The 12,016-nt window shown below is 46.6% G+C and overlaps 1 protein-coding gene across 1 annotated transcript; it reads left to right on the forward strand.

The window, feature by feature from the left end:
* The first annotated feature begins 7,793 nt into the window (after positions 1-7,793).
* Positions 7,794-11,462, forward strand: LOC143818348 (uncharacterized). The gene is made up of 3 exons (XM_077299690.1): positions 7,794-7,847; positions 7,986-8,925; positions 11,342-11,462. Exons 2-3 carry the CDS (start codon positions 8,188-8,190, stop codon positions 11,354-11,356), a joined length of 753 nt encoding a protein of 250 aa, XP_077155805.1. The 5' UTR covers positions 7,794-7,847; positions 7,986-8,187; the 3' UTR covers positions 11,357-11,462.
* Positions 11,463-12,016: the final 554 nt, after the last annotated feature.

The following is a 12,016-nucleotide window of genomic DNA, read 5'->3' on the forward strand; positions in this document are numbered from 1 at the left end:
GTGACTCCAGCCTTAAAGGCAAGGCAAAGTTCACAGTATATTGTGCATATGAAAGTAATGATTCTCTCCACAGGAGACAAGTGTCGTTATGCCCTCTCAGGGTGGCTATAGCAGAGTTATCTTCAATTGCTATTAGGGCCCTTTCACACGTCCTGATATTTCCGGTACCGGGAAAAACCGGAACCGGAGGTATCCGTGTCCGTATGTCCGTGTGCTCAAGTGGCACATACGTGCGGCATCCGTGTGCCGCCCGTGTGCCCCCTGAGGACCACACGGACCGTGCAGGAGAGACAGCGCTACAGCAAGCGCTGTCCCCCCCGCATGTGGTGCTGAAGGCAGAATTCATCTCTTCTTCCCCGCCGGAGAGAAGAGATGAAAGATCTTTTTTTTTTTTTTCTGGGGGGGCCAGCTCCTGCGATGTCTCCTCTGTCCTCTCCGCGCTGCCAGCTTCTCCTGTGTGAGTGGTCACGTGGTTACAGTCAGTGAATAATCCCTGACTGTAATGAGCGGTCCCACGTGATCGCTCACACAGGAGAAGCTGGCAGCGCGGAGAGGACAGAGGAGACATCGCAGGAGCTGGCCAGGTGAGTATTTCTGCGGCAAGAGGCCAGGCGGCGCACTGGGGGGGGGGACGCGGGGGCACATGCAAACTTTATTTTTCACCCCCCCCCCCAAAAAAAAAAATAAAAAAATCTTTCATTTCTTCTCTCCGGCAGGGGAGAAGAGATGAATTCTGCCTTCAGCACCACACGCAGGGGGGACAGCGCTTACTGTAGCGCTGTCTCTCCTGCGGGCGCTACGTGCACACGGAGGAGAGTGCACACTGTTCTCCATGTGCACGTGTGCTGTCCGTATTGTGGTCCGTGCTGCCGGTGGAAAACAGACATGTCGACGTGTTTTCAGCACGGACATACGGTCCATGTGAAAACACGCACATGTGCATAGACCCATTCATTTGAATGGGTCTACGTGTGTCAGTGTCTCCGGTACGTGAGAAAACTGTCACTACACGTACCGGAGACACTGACGTGTGAAAGAGGCCTTAAAGAAAGTGTTATCCACAGCCAAAGAAATATTACACTGATGAAGGAACCTTCACAGATTGTCTCTGTGGAAACACACTAAAGTGTGGAAGTACTTACACTTTTAGCCTAACGTTCCCTTTTGCAGGGGGTAGGTTAAACAAAGTCGCTGGCATGGCAGCCACAAGGATTTGGTCCTAGTTAGAAGCAAACAGGATAACCAGCATGCAGGAGAGCACATGTGCAGCTTAAGGTACCTTCACACTAAACAACTTTCCAACGAGAATGACAACGATCCGTGATGTTGCAGCGTCCTGGATAGCATTCTCGTTGAGTTTGACACGCAGCAGCGATCTGGATCCCGCTGTTATATCGCTGGTCGGAGCTAGAAGTCTGGAACTTTATTTGGTCACTAGATCGGCGTGTATCATCATGTTTGATAGCAAAAGCAACGATATCAGCAATGTTTTTACATGGAGCGTGAACGATAAGTGAGTCGCCGTTACGTCACTGGATCGCTCCTGCATCGTTCTGGAGCTGCTGTATTTGACGTCTCTACAGCGACCTAACAGCGACGCTCCAGCGATCTAGTTTAGGTCGGATCGTTGTCTATATCGCTTGAGCGTCGCTTAGTGTAATGGTACCTTTAATCTCTCCTGACTAGAAGACGTCATTCCTTTGTGGAGGAGATTATGTGGAGAAAGAAATCCCCTCAAGGTGGACTGGCATGGAAACTATGATGGGAGCAGTATTGTTTGCTCCCTAAGGCCTGTCCCACACGTCCAGATAATTCCGGTACCGGAAAAAAACGGTACCGGAATTATCCGTGTCCGTGTGCCCCTGCATTTCTGTGGCACACGTGTGCCTCCCATGTGCCCACTGGGTACCACACGCACTGTGCAGAAGACAGCGCTAAAGTTTAACGCTGTCCCCTTCATCGTGCTGAAGCCGCGATTCATATCTTCTGTGCAGCAGCGTTTGCTGTAAAGAAGATATGAATAATCCATTTTTTTAGTGGTATTTCATGTTTAAAATAAAGCTCCATGTCCCCACCCCCTGTGCACCCCCCCGCTGTTCTGAAAATACTCACCCGGCTCCCTCATTGGCTGTCGCTGCTTCCTGTCCTGGCCGCACCTTCTACTGTATGCGGTCACGTGGGGCCGCTCATTTACAGTAATAAATATGCGGCTCCACCCCTATGGGAGGTGGAGCCGCATATTCATGACTGTAATCGGCGGCCCAACGTGACCGCATACAGTAAAAGGTGCGGCCAGGACAGGAAGCAGCGACAGCCAACGAGGGAGCCGGGTGAGTATTTTCAGAACAGCGGGGGGGCACACAGGGGGTGGGGACATGGAGCTTTATTTTAAACACGAAATACCACTAAAAAAATGGATTATTCATATCTTCTTTACAGCAAACGCTGCACAGAAGATATGAATCGTGGCTTCAGCACCATGTGGGGGGAACAGCGCTTACTGGAGCGCTGTCTCCTGCACGGCACATGGAGAACGTCCGTGTGCGGTACGTGTTTTACACGGACCCATTAACTTTAATGGGTCCGTGTAATACGTGCGCTCCCACGAACACTGACATGTCTCCATGTTTGGCACACGGAGACACGGTCCGCAAAAAATCAATGACATCTGCACAGATGCATTGATTTTAATGTGTCTACGTGTGTCAGTGGCTCCAGTACGTGAGGAAACTGTCACCTCACGTACCGGAGCCACTGACGTGTGAAACCGGCCTAAGGCAGCTTGAACCGCCCAGAACTGGAAGTTACCTCAGGAAGTGTGAGGCTGTGTGCGCACGTTGCGGATTTTTCATGCTTTTTTTGGCATTTTTTCGCTATAAAAACGCATAAAAAGCATACATTATGCATCCCATCATTTAGAATGCATTCCGCAATTTTTGTGCACATGATGCTTTTTTTTCTGCAAAAAAAACGCATCGGGGTAAAAAAGACAGCATGTTCATTAATTTCGCGAATATTTCGCGTTTTTCCCGCTATTTAATGCATTGGGAAGCTCCGGAAAAAAATGCGTCAAAAACGTACAAAAAACGCATGTGGATTTCTTACAGAAAATGTCCAGTTTTGCTCAGGAAATTTCTGCAAGAAATCCTGAACGTGTGCACATAGCCTGAGAGTCCTGAGCTGGAAGTTACCTCAGGAAGTCTGTGTGAGCCCTGTGCTGGGAGGCTCCTCCCAGCCGTTTCTATGGCAGCTTGTTGTGAAGAGTATAATCACTTAACCTTCATTTACACATTGGCCAGTATATGGCAGCAAAGCACATTTATGAGTCGTCGGTATACAATGCAATGTACAGTATTACATTTTCTAACTCACAGTTTCCAAACTAATTCTGACACACTGGAACAAATTTCCTGCAACACGACAACTGTCTCATTCAGCAGGAGTAGAACTGGTACCGGGAAACCACAATATGATTCTTTTGTCCGCATAGAATAGCATTATTTTCAGCAGCACTTTTTTACACGTATTGCTGAGAGCAATACTTAAAGGGAACCTGTCAACCTCCCCAGGGCCTACTAAAGTAAAATAGCCACCTTCAGCAGCACTAAGGCTGCAATCTGTGAAGGTGGCTCTTATGTTTATTATCCCTAGGAACGCTGAAATAATGACTTTAATAAATTTCTCGCCATACCTCTATTGAGTCAGGGAGGTATGTTTTCTCCCCCTATATCAACCGCCTCGCAGCCGTCCATCATCCAGCTCTGTCCTCCGTGCGCCGCCTCTTCTCTTTCTCGTGACATCACCGGCGCCTGCACTCTGCAATCAGTTCTTGGGCATGCGCCGTTCGTGCTGCCCGTGAACTTACATCAGGTGCCTGCGCCTGCGTGTAGCAGAGGCACTAGATCCCGCCCCACAGTATGGTATGATGTATTCACACTGCGGGGCTGGAAATTTGGCACCTGCGCACTGGAGCAGGTCACCGTGCTCGTCGATAGAAGTGCCGAAGTCTCGCGAGTAGTGTTGAGCATTCCGATGCTGCAAGTATCGGGTATCGGCCGATACTTGCTGTATCGGAATTCCGATACCGGGATTCCGATACTCTTGTGGTATCGGGTATCGGGTATCGCAACAACATTAATGTTAAAATGTGTAAAAGAGAGAATTAAAATAAAAAATATCGCTATACTCACCTCTCCGACGCAGCCGGGACTTCAGCGAGGGAACCGGCAGCGTTGTTTGTTTAAAATTCGCGCTATTACTTGGTTACGTGAATTCCCGGCTTGTGATTGGTCAGGTCGGCCACGTTGCCGGGACGCGGACCAATCACAGCAAGCCGTGACGAAATTACGTCACGGCTTGCTGTGATTGGTCCGCGTCCCGGCAATATGGCCGCCCTGACCAATCACAAGCCGTGACGTCACGGGAGGCTGGACACGCGCCCATTTTAAAATGAGCGCGTCCAGCCTCCCGGCTTGTGATTGGTTGACCGCGGCGCAACCAATCACAAGCCGTGACGTCACAGGAGGCTGGACACGCGCCCATTTTAAAATGAGCGCGTCCAGCCTCCCGGCTTGTGATTGGTTGACCGCGGCGCAACCAATCACAAGCCGTGACGTCACGGGAGGCTGTAAGAGATATCCGTAGGCACTACTATTACGGGTGGTGCGCAAGTAGGTGCCCAAACCATATAATCTTGAAAAATAACTTGGCACACACGTGGACTGATGCTGAGTGAAAATTTAATAAAGAGAGTACATACAGACGTTTCGGTCAAAGACCTTCTTCAATGTACCTCTCACAAGTTAATTTGTCTGTTACTCAGATACGTGAGGAAGAGAAGGGGGGAACCCCTTATAGGCTCCGTCAGGAGTAATCATGAGCTGTGCAGCATATCCGCTGACGTTTCGGTCAAAGACCTTCTTCAATGTACTGAACAAAAATAATAACAATAGAACATAATAAATAAGGTATATACAAAATACATGGAATGCATATAATAAATAAATTCGTGGTCTTTTGTAATTTTAAGCTGAATAAAGGAAATAAACTGCTGAAGGCTTGTCATGTGCTTGAATTGCCACTGTCTTGTACTGTGCAGTTTAGAGAGAAACGTGCCAATACTCATGCACAAAAGTTATAAATGTTATGGAGGACTGGTGCCCTGGTGACCGTGGGAGTGAGGGGTAAGGAATGATGAGTACAAAGCGGAAGAGAGCTTACCCTCTCACAAGTTAATTTGTCTGTTACTCAGATACGTGAGGAAGAGAAGGGGGGAACCTGTAGACGTATATAAAATAATTATAAACCTATGGTGGTCTATGCTGGCATATTGTGCAGATAGAGCTGCATGACATACCCCTTATAGGCTCCGTCAGGAGTAATCATGAGCTGTGCAGCATATCCGCTGTGGAGGAAAGAGGAGTACATATTGCTAAAGAGGCACTCGCCTGTAAAGTGAAGTCTGTGATCCGGTCCAGTGCTTACCTATATTGGTCCTCTCAGGACGCGGCATCCACCGCTAGTCCTCTGTGTAAGGAGGCAGTGGTGTAAGTGCCGTGAGTGAGCGCGTTATGAAGCGCGCTACCGGAAGTGGCTAACCGGAAGTGCCCCTGCGCTGTGAGTATCCTGATTCATGCGTGTCTTTACCGCTGAAGTAGGTGGGGCCATGCGTTCCACTGTGAGTCTGCGTGGTGAGGCTGTGCCAGAGATAATGGGAAACAGGACCCGCTCATCCAGAGAACTCCTGTTTTGTGATCTTATTTTGTGAACGATTTCTCAAAAATAGAGGTGATCCATTGGGTGTGAGCTAGATAGAAGTATCTTAGTATAGCCGATTCTGCGGAAAGAAATAGTAAAGTTAGAATCGGTTCACAGATACAGCGGTACATTAATCAACAATGTTCTGCAATAAAGGTGGCAATGTAAAAGTCCCATTTAAAACTCTTCCGAAGTCATAGTCCACTGGATACCTGTATCTTTTTAAGAAAGGAAGGATTGAATGTCATAGTCTCTGTTCATACCCCTTGGGGTCAGAGTTTGCAATTCGTGTATCCAGTAAGCCTCCCTTTTTTTGAGTAGGCTCACTCTATCCCCCCCTCTTCGTGGTGCTGTTACTTGTTCAATCACTTGGAATCTTAATTGGGCTATTGTGTGGCCCTTTGTGATGAAGTGGTATGGGATGGGTAGTAGAGTATTTTTACACCTAATCGTGGACTTATGCTTCGAGATCCTCTGTTTGATGGGTTGAGTGGTCTCCCCCACATAATACAGTCCGCATGGGCATTTAATTATGTATACCACATACGTTGAGTCACATGTGAAGAAACCCTTGATTGGATATTCCTTGCCATTATGTGGGTGGCGTATAGTTGTGCCCCTTTGTATGTTATTACATTGTGTGCATTGGAGACATGGAAATGTACCTGTCCTTGGATTGGTTAGGAAGCGTTGTCTGGGTATGGTATGTGTGCTCCCTATGTCTGCTCTCACTAACATGTCACGTATGTTGCGCGGTCTCCGGAAGCAGGGGAGGAAAGGTTCAACAAATTCTCTGATCCCTGGGTGGGCTGCTCCCAGAATATGCCAGTGGCGTCGAATTGTCCTGTGAAGTAGATAGGCTTGGGGGTGATAGTTGTGGACAAAGGGGATGCGATGTTTAGTATCGCTCTTCTTTTTCGAGGCGGGATTTGTGGTGGTGGTACCTAGAGTATGCGGGGGGTAGCCCCTCTCTAGGAATTTTGTCCGCATCTCCTCTAGTCGTAGGCTCTGTAGGTCCCTATTTGTGACTATTTTTTGGACTCTCTGGAATTGGGATTTTGGAATAGATTCTTTCATTCTTGTGGGGTGAAAGCTGTCATAGTGTAAAAGACTATTGTGGTCTGTTGGTTTAACATGTAGGTCAGTGGAGAGTTCACCAGCGCTATTTTTGACTATTGTAGTATCTAAGAAGTGAACTCGATCCCGGTCATATGTGATTGTGAAGTCCAGACCTGGCCAGGAAGTTTTCAGGACCTCAAAGAAGGATAGTAGTGTTGCTTCTGGACCATTCCAGATACAAAATATGTCATCAATGTACCTTTTCCACACTATGGAATGTGTGCGGAAAAGGTCATTGACATATATGACACTGCCCTCATAGTCAGCCATATAGGCGTTTGCATACGGTGGTGCTGCGTTACTGCCCATCGCGGTACCCCTCTTCTGTAGGTAGAATTTATCCTCGAACAAAAAATAGTTTTTCGTCAGTATCAAGGATAGTAATTCACAGCACAGGTTGGTCTGGTCTGAATCTAAGTCAGAAGTACATAGTAGCTTTCTTACTGAGTTGATACCTTCTTCATGAGGTATGGACGTGTATAAGTCCTTCACGTCAAATGTGACCAGATAGGCCTCTACTGGGATGGTTTGGAGCTCATCTATAAGTTTTAGGAAGGCCCCTGTGTCTAGTAAAAAAGAGGGGGTTTGCTTGATCATGGGAGTAAGGATTTTCTCTAAGTATCTGGATATTGGTGACAGTATGGAATCTGTTGATGCTACTATGGGTCTCCCTGGTGGGTTTGATAGGCTTTTGTGAATTTTTGGGAGTACGTAGAACACTGGCGTGATGGGGTCACCAGGGCACCAGTCCTCCATAACATTTATAACTTTTGTGCATGAGTATTGGCACGTTTCTCTCTAAACTGCACAGTACAAGACAGTGGCAATTCAAGCACATGACAAGCCTTCAGCAGTTTATTTCCTTTATTCAGCTTAAAATTACAAAAGACCACGAATTTATTTATTATATGCATTCCATGTATTTTGTATATACCTTATTTATTATGTTCTATTGTTATTATTTTTGTTCAGTACATTGAAGAAGGTCTTTGACCGAAACGTCAGCGGATATGCTGCACAGCTCATGATTACTCCTGACGGAGCCTATAAGGGGTTCCCCCCTTCTCTTCCTCACGTATCTGAGTAACAGACAAATTAACTTGTGAGAGGTACATTGAAGAAGGTCTTTGACCGAAACGTCTGTATGTACTCTCTTTATTAAATTTTCACTCAGCATCAGTCCACGTGTGTGCCAAGTTATTTTTCAAGATTATATGGTTTGGGCACCTACTTGCGCACCACCCGTAATAGTAGTGCCTACGGATATCTCTTATAACCACAACCCTTACGTAAGAGCACACTATTTTGGTCATGTCATCTCTCACGTTTTCGTACAATACTGAAGAAACCACCAATATCATTGCACAAACTACCACATCCACCGATTTTCTTAGAGTTCCTCCTAAGGAAACAAGGGGACGAGATCTGGAGAGGGAACTAAGACGGAGCACAAATTCAGAGCTGCACTGTGCAACTCTTACGGAGTACCTCAAGGTCCAGAGGATTCCGAGGGGACTCAGGGTCCCCCTCCGTCCTACCCTCTTCAGTGACTCTCCCGATTTTTGTTCTCGTTTTGAAAGAATTTTAAACAAATGTTCTTTTGATCTCATGACACTAACCCTGGAACATTTACACCGAGGGATTGCGGAGAGTAAGGAACGTATCAAGAATATCGAACAGCAGCTGGCGTCATCATCCACCCCGGACGAGCTTCAGGACCTGAAAAATCGTATCAACACCACCATCGAACAACATAGACGGGACACGGAAGCAAGGAAAAGGTCAAAATTCATTAGGGACGCAGAAGATTACGAACAGAATAAAGTCTACAAATGGCGCGACAACTCCACCTCCGGGACCTTCTCCATACGCTCCAACTACAGATCTACAACAGACAACTCGACATCAGGATCAGATCAAGAACGACGGGAGAGACTACCACCAGGTCGTTTTTTAGGACGAGGAAGGAGACAGTCGAGAAGAAGAGGACCCGTAGAGGAAAGGGACGGTCAAAGAAATACGGACTTCACAAGGATAACCCGCTCTCAGGTAGGAACCCCCTGGTGATAAACATTTCCTCAAAATCATTGAGCATAGCAGAACACCAGGTACTTCAAAAAGGGTTATCCTTTTGCCCCAGTTATAGACTAAACACATTTAACTTAGATATGGATCTACAGAGATTCTACAGATCCCTCAGACTGAAATTACACTTCTCAGGTCTGATAACTGACAACCCACCCCCGAACACTGTAGAAGATCGACTCCTCACTGCAAGGGACTTAGGCCTAAGAAACAAGAGCAATTACAGACCACCGATAGGCTCCCCGGCACTAGAAACATTTATCTCACTAGTGAACGACTCCTTCCAGAAACTAAGGAGTGATTTAGACAGAGGCAGATTGTACGCTCCTTCCAACCTCACGGCCTTGGACCAACAAGCACTCAACTCTCTACAGGCAGATAAGGAAATAATAGTAAAACCAGCAGATAAGGGGGGAGCCATAGTTGTATTAGATAAGTCTACCTACATACAGGAAGTCTACCGCCAGTTAAATGACAATTCTATCTACAGACCACTAGAAAGAGATCCAACCAATAAGATCAGGGAGGAAATACAGAGTACACTCACTAAGTATAGAGAACTGAAAATATTGGACCAAAAGACATGTGAATTTCTGTCCAAACAAAACCCCATCACGCCAGTGTTCTACGTACTCCCAAAAATTCACAAAAGCCTATCAAACCCACCAGGGAGACCCATAGTAGCATCAACAGATTCCATACTGTCACCAATATCCAGATACTTAGAGAAAATCCTTACTCCCATGATCAAGCAAACCCCCTCTTTTTTACTAGACACAGGGGCCTTCCTAAAACTTATAGATGAGCTCCAAACCATCCCAGTAGAGGCCTATCTGGTCACATTTGACGTGAAGGACTTATACACGTCCATACCTCATGAAGAAGGTATCAACTCAGTAAGAAAGCTACTATGTACTTCTGACTTAGATTCAGACCAGACCAACCTGTGCTGTGAATTACTATCCTTGATACTGACGAAAAACTATTTTTTGTTCGAGGATAAATTCTACCTACAGAAGAGGGGTACCGCGATGGGCAGTAACGCAGCACCACCGTATGCAAACGCCTATATGGCTGACTATGAGGGCAGTGTCATATATGTCAATGACCTTTTCCGCACACATTCCATAGTGTGGAAAAGGTACATTGATGACATATTTTGTATCTGGAATGGTCCAGAAGCAACACTACTATCCTTCTTTGAGGTCCTGAAAACTTCCTGGCCAGGTCTGGACTTCACAATCACATATGACCGGGATCGAGTTCACTTCTTAGATACTACAATAGTCAAAAATAGCGCTGGTGAACTCTCCACTGACCTACATGTTAAACCAACAGACCGCAATAGTCTTTTACACTATGACAGCTTTCACCCCACAAGAATGAAAGAATCTATTCCAAAATCCCAATTCCAGAGAGTCCAAAAAATAGTCACAAATAGGGACCTACAGAGCCTACGACTAGAGGAGATGTGGACAAAATTCCTAGAGAGGGGCTACCCCCCGCATACTCTAGGTACCACCACCACAAATCCCGCCTCGAAAAAGAAGAGCGATACTAAACATCGCATCCCCTTTGTCCACAACTATCACCCCCAAGCCTATCTACTTCACAGGACAATTCGACGCCACTGGCATATTCTGGGAGCAGCCCACCCAGGGATCAGAGAATTTGTTGAACCTTTCCTCCCCTGCTTCCGGAGACCGCGCAACATACGTGACATGTTAGTGAGAGCAGACATAGGGAGCACACATACCATACCCAGACAACGCTTCCTAACCAATCCAAGGACAGGTACATTTCCATGTCTCCAATGCACACAATGTAATAACATACAAAGGGGCACAACTATACGCCACCCACATAATGGCAAGGAATATCCAATCAAGGGTTTCTTCACATGTGACTCAACGTATGTGGTATACATAATTAAATGCCCATGCGGACTGTATTATGTGGGGGAGACCACTCAACCCATCAAACAGAGGATCTCGAAGCATAAGTCCACGATTAGGTGTAAAAATACTCTACTACCCATCCCATACCACTTCATCACAAAGGGCCACACAATAGCCCAATTAAGATTCCAAGTGATTGAACAAGTAACAGCACCACGAAGAGGGGGGGATAGAGTGAGCCTACTCAAAAAAAGGGAGGCTTACTGGATATACGAATTGCAAACTCTGACCCCAAGGGGTATGAACAGAGACTATGACATTCAATCCTTCCTTTCTTAAAAAGATACAGGTATCCAGTGGACTATGACTTCGGAAGAGTTTTAAATGGGACTTTTACATTGCCACCTTTATTGCAGAACATTGTTGATTAATGTACCGCTGTATCTGTGAACCGATTCTAACTTTACTATTTCTTTCCGCAGAATCGGCTATACTAAGATACTTCTATCTAGCTCACACCCAATGGATCACCTCTATTTTTGAGAAATCGGTCACAAAATAAGATCACAAAACAGGAGTTCTCTGGATGAGCGGGTCCTGTTTCCCATTATCTCTGGCACAGCCTCACCACGCAGACTCACAGTGGAACGCATGGCCCCACCTACTTCAGCGGTAAAGACACGCATGAATCAGGATACTCACAGCGCAGGGGCACTTCCGGTTAGCCACTTCCGGTAGCGCGCTTCATAACGCGCTCACTCACGGCACTTACACCACTGCCTCCTTACACAGAGGACTAGCGGTGGATGCCGCGTCCTGAGAGGACCAATATAGGTAAGCACTGGACCGGATCACAGACTTCACTTTACAGGCGAGTGCCTCTTTAGCAATATGTACTCCTCTTTCCTCCACAGCGGATATGCTGCACAGCTCATGATTACTCCTGACGGAGCCTATAAGGGGTATGTCATGCAGCTCTATCTGCACAATATGCCAGCATAGACCACCATAGGTTTATAATTATTTTATATACGTCTACAGGTTCCCCCCTTCTCTTCCTCACGTATCTGAGTAACAGACAAATTAACTTGTGAGAGGGTAAGCTCTCTTCCGCTTTGTACTCATCATTCCTTACCCCTCACTCCCACGGTCACCAG

Source organism: Ranitomeya variabilis, chromosome 3, assembly GCF_051348905.1.
Source record: "Ranitomeya variabilis isolate aRanVar5 chromosome 3, aRanVar5.hap1, whole genome shotgun sequence".
In the NCBI taxonomy this organism is placed as follows: domain Eukaryota; kingdom Metazoa; phylum Chordata; class Amphibia; order Anura; family Dendrobatidae; genus Ranitomeya; species Ranitomeya variabilis.

What these genes read in the sequence shown, in the direction of transcription:
- LOC143818348 (XM_077299690.1), top strand. Translation starts at nt 8,188, where the DNA reads ATGTCATCTCTCACGTTTTCGTACAATACTGAAGAAACCACCAATATC.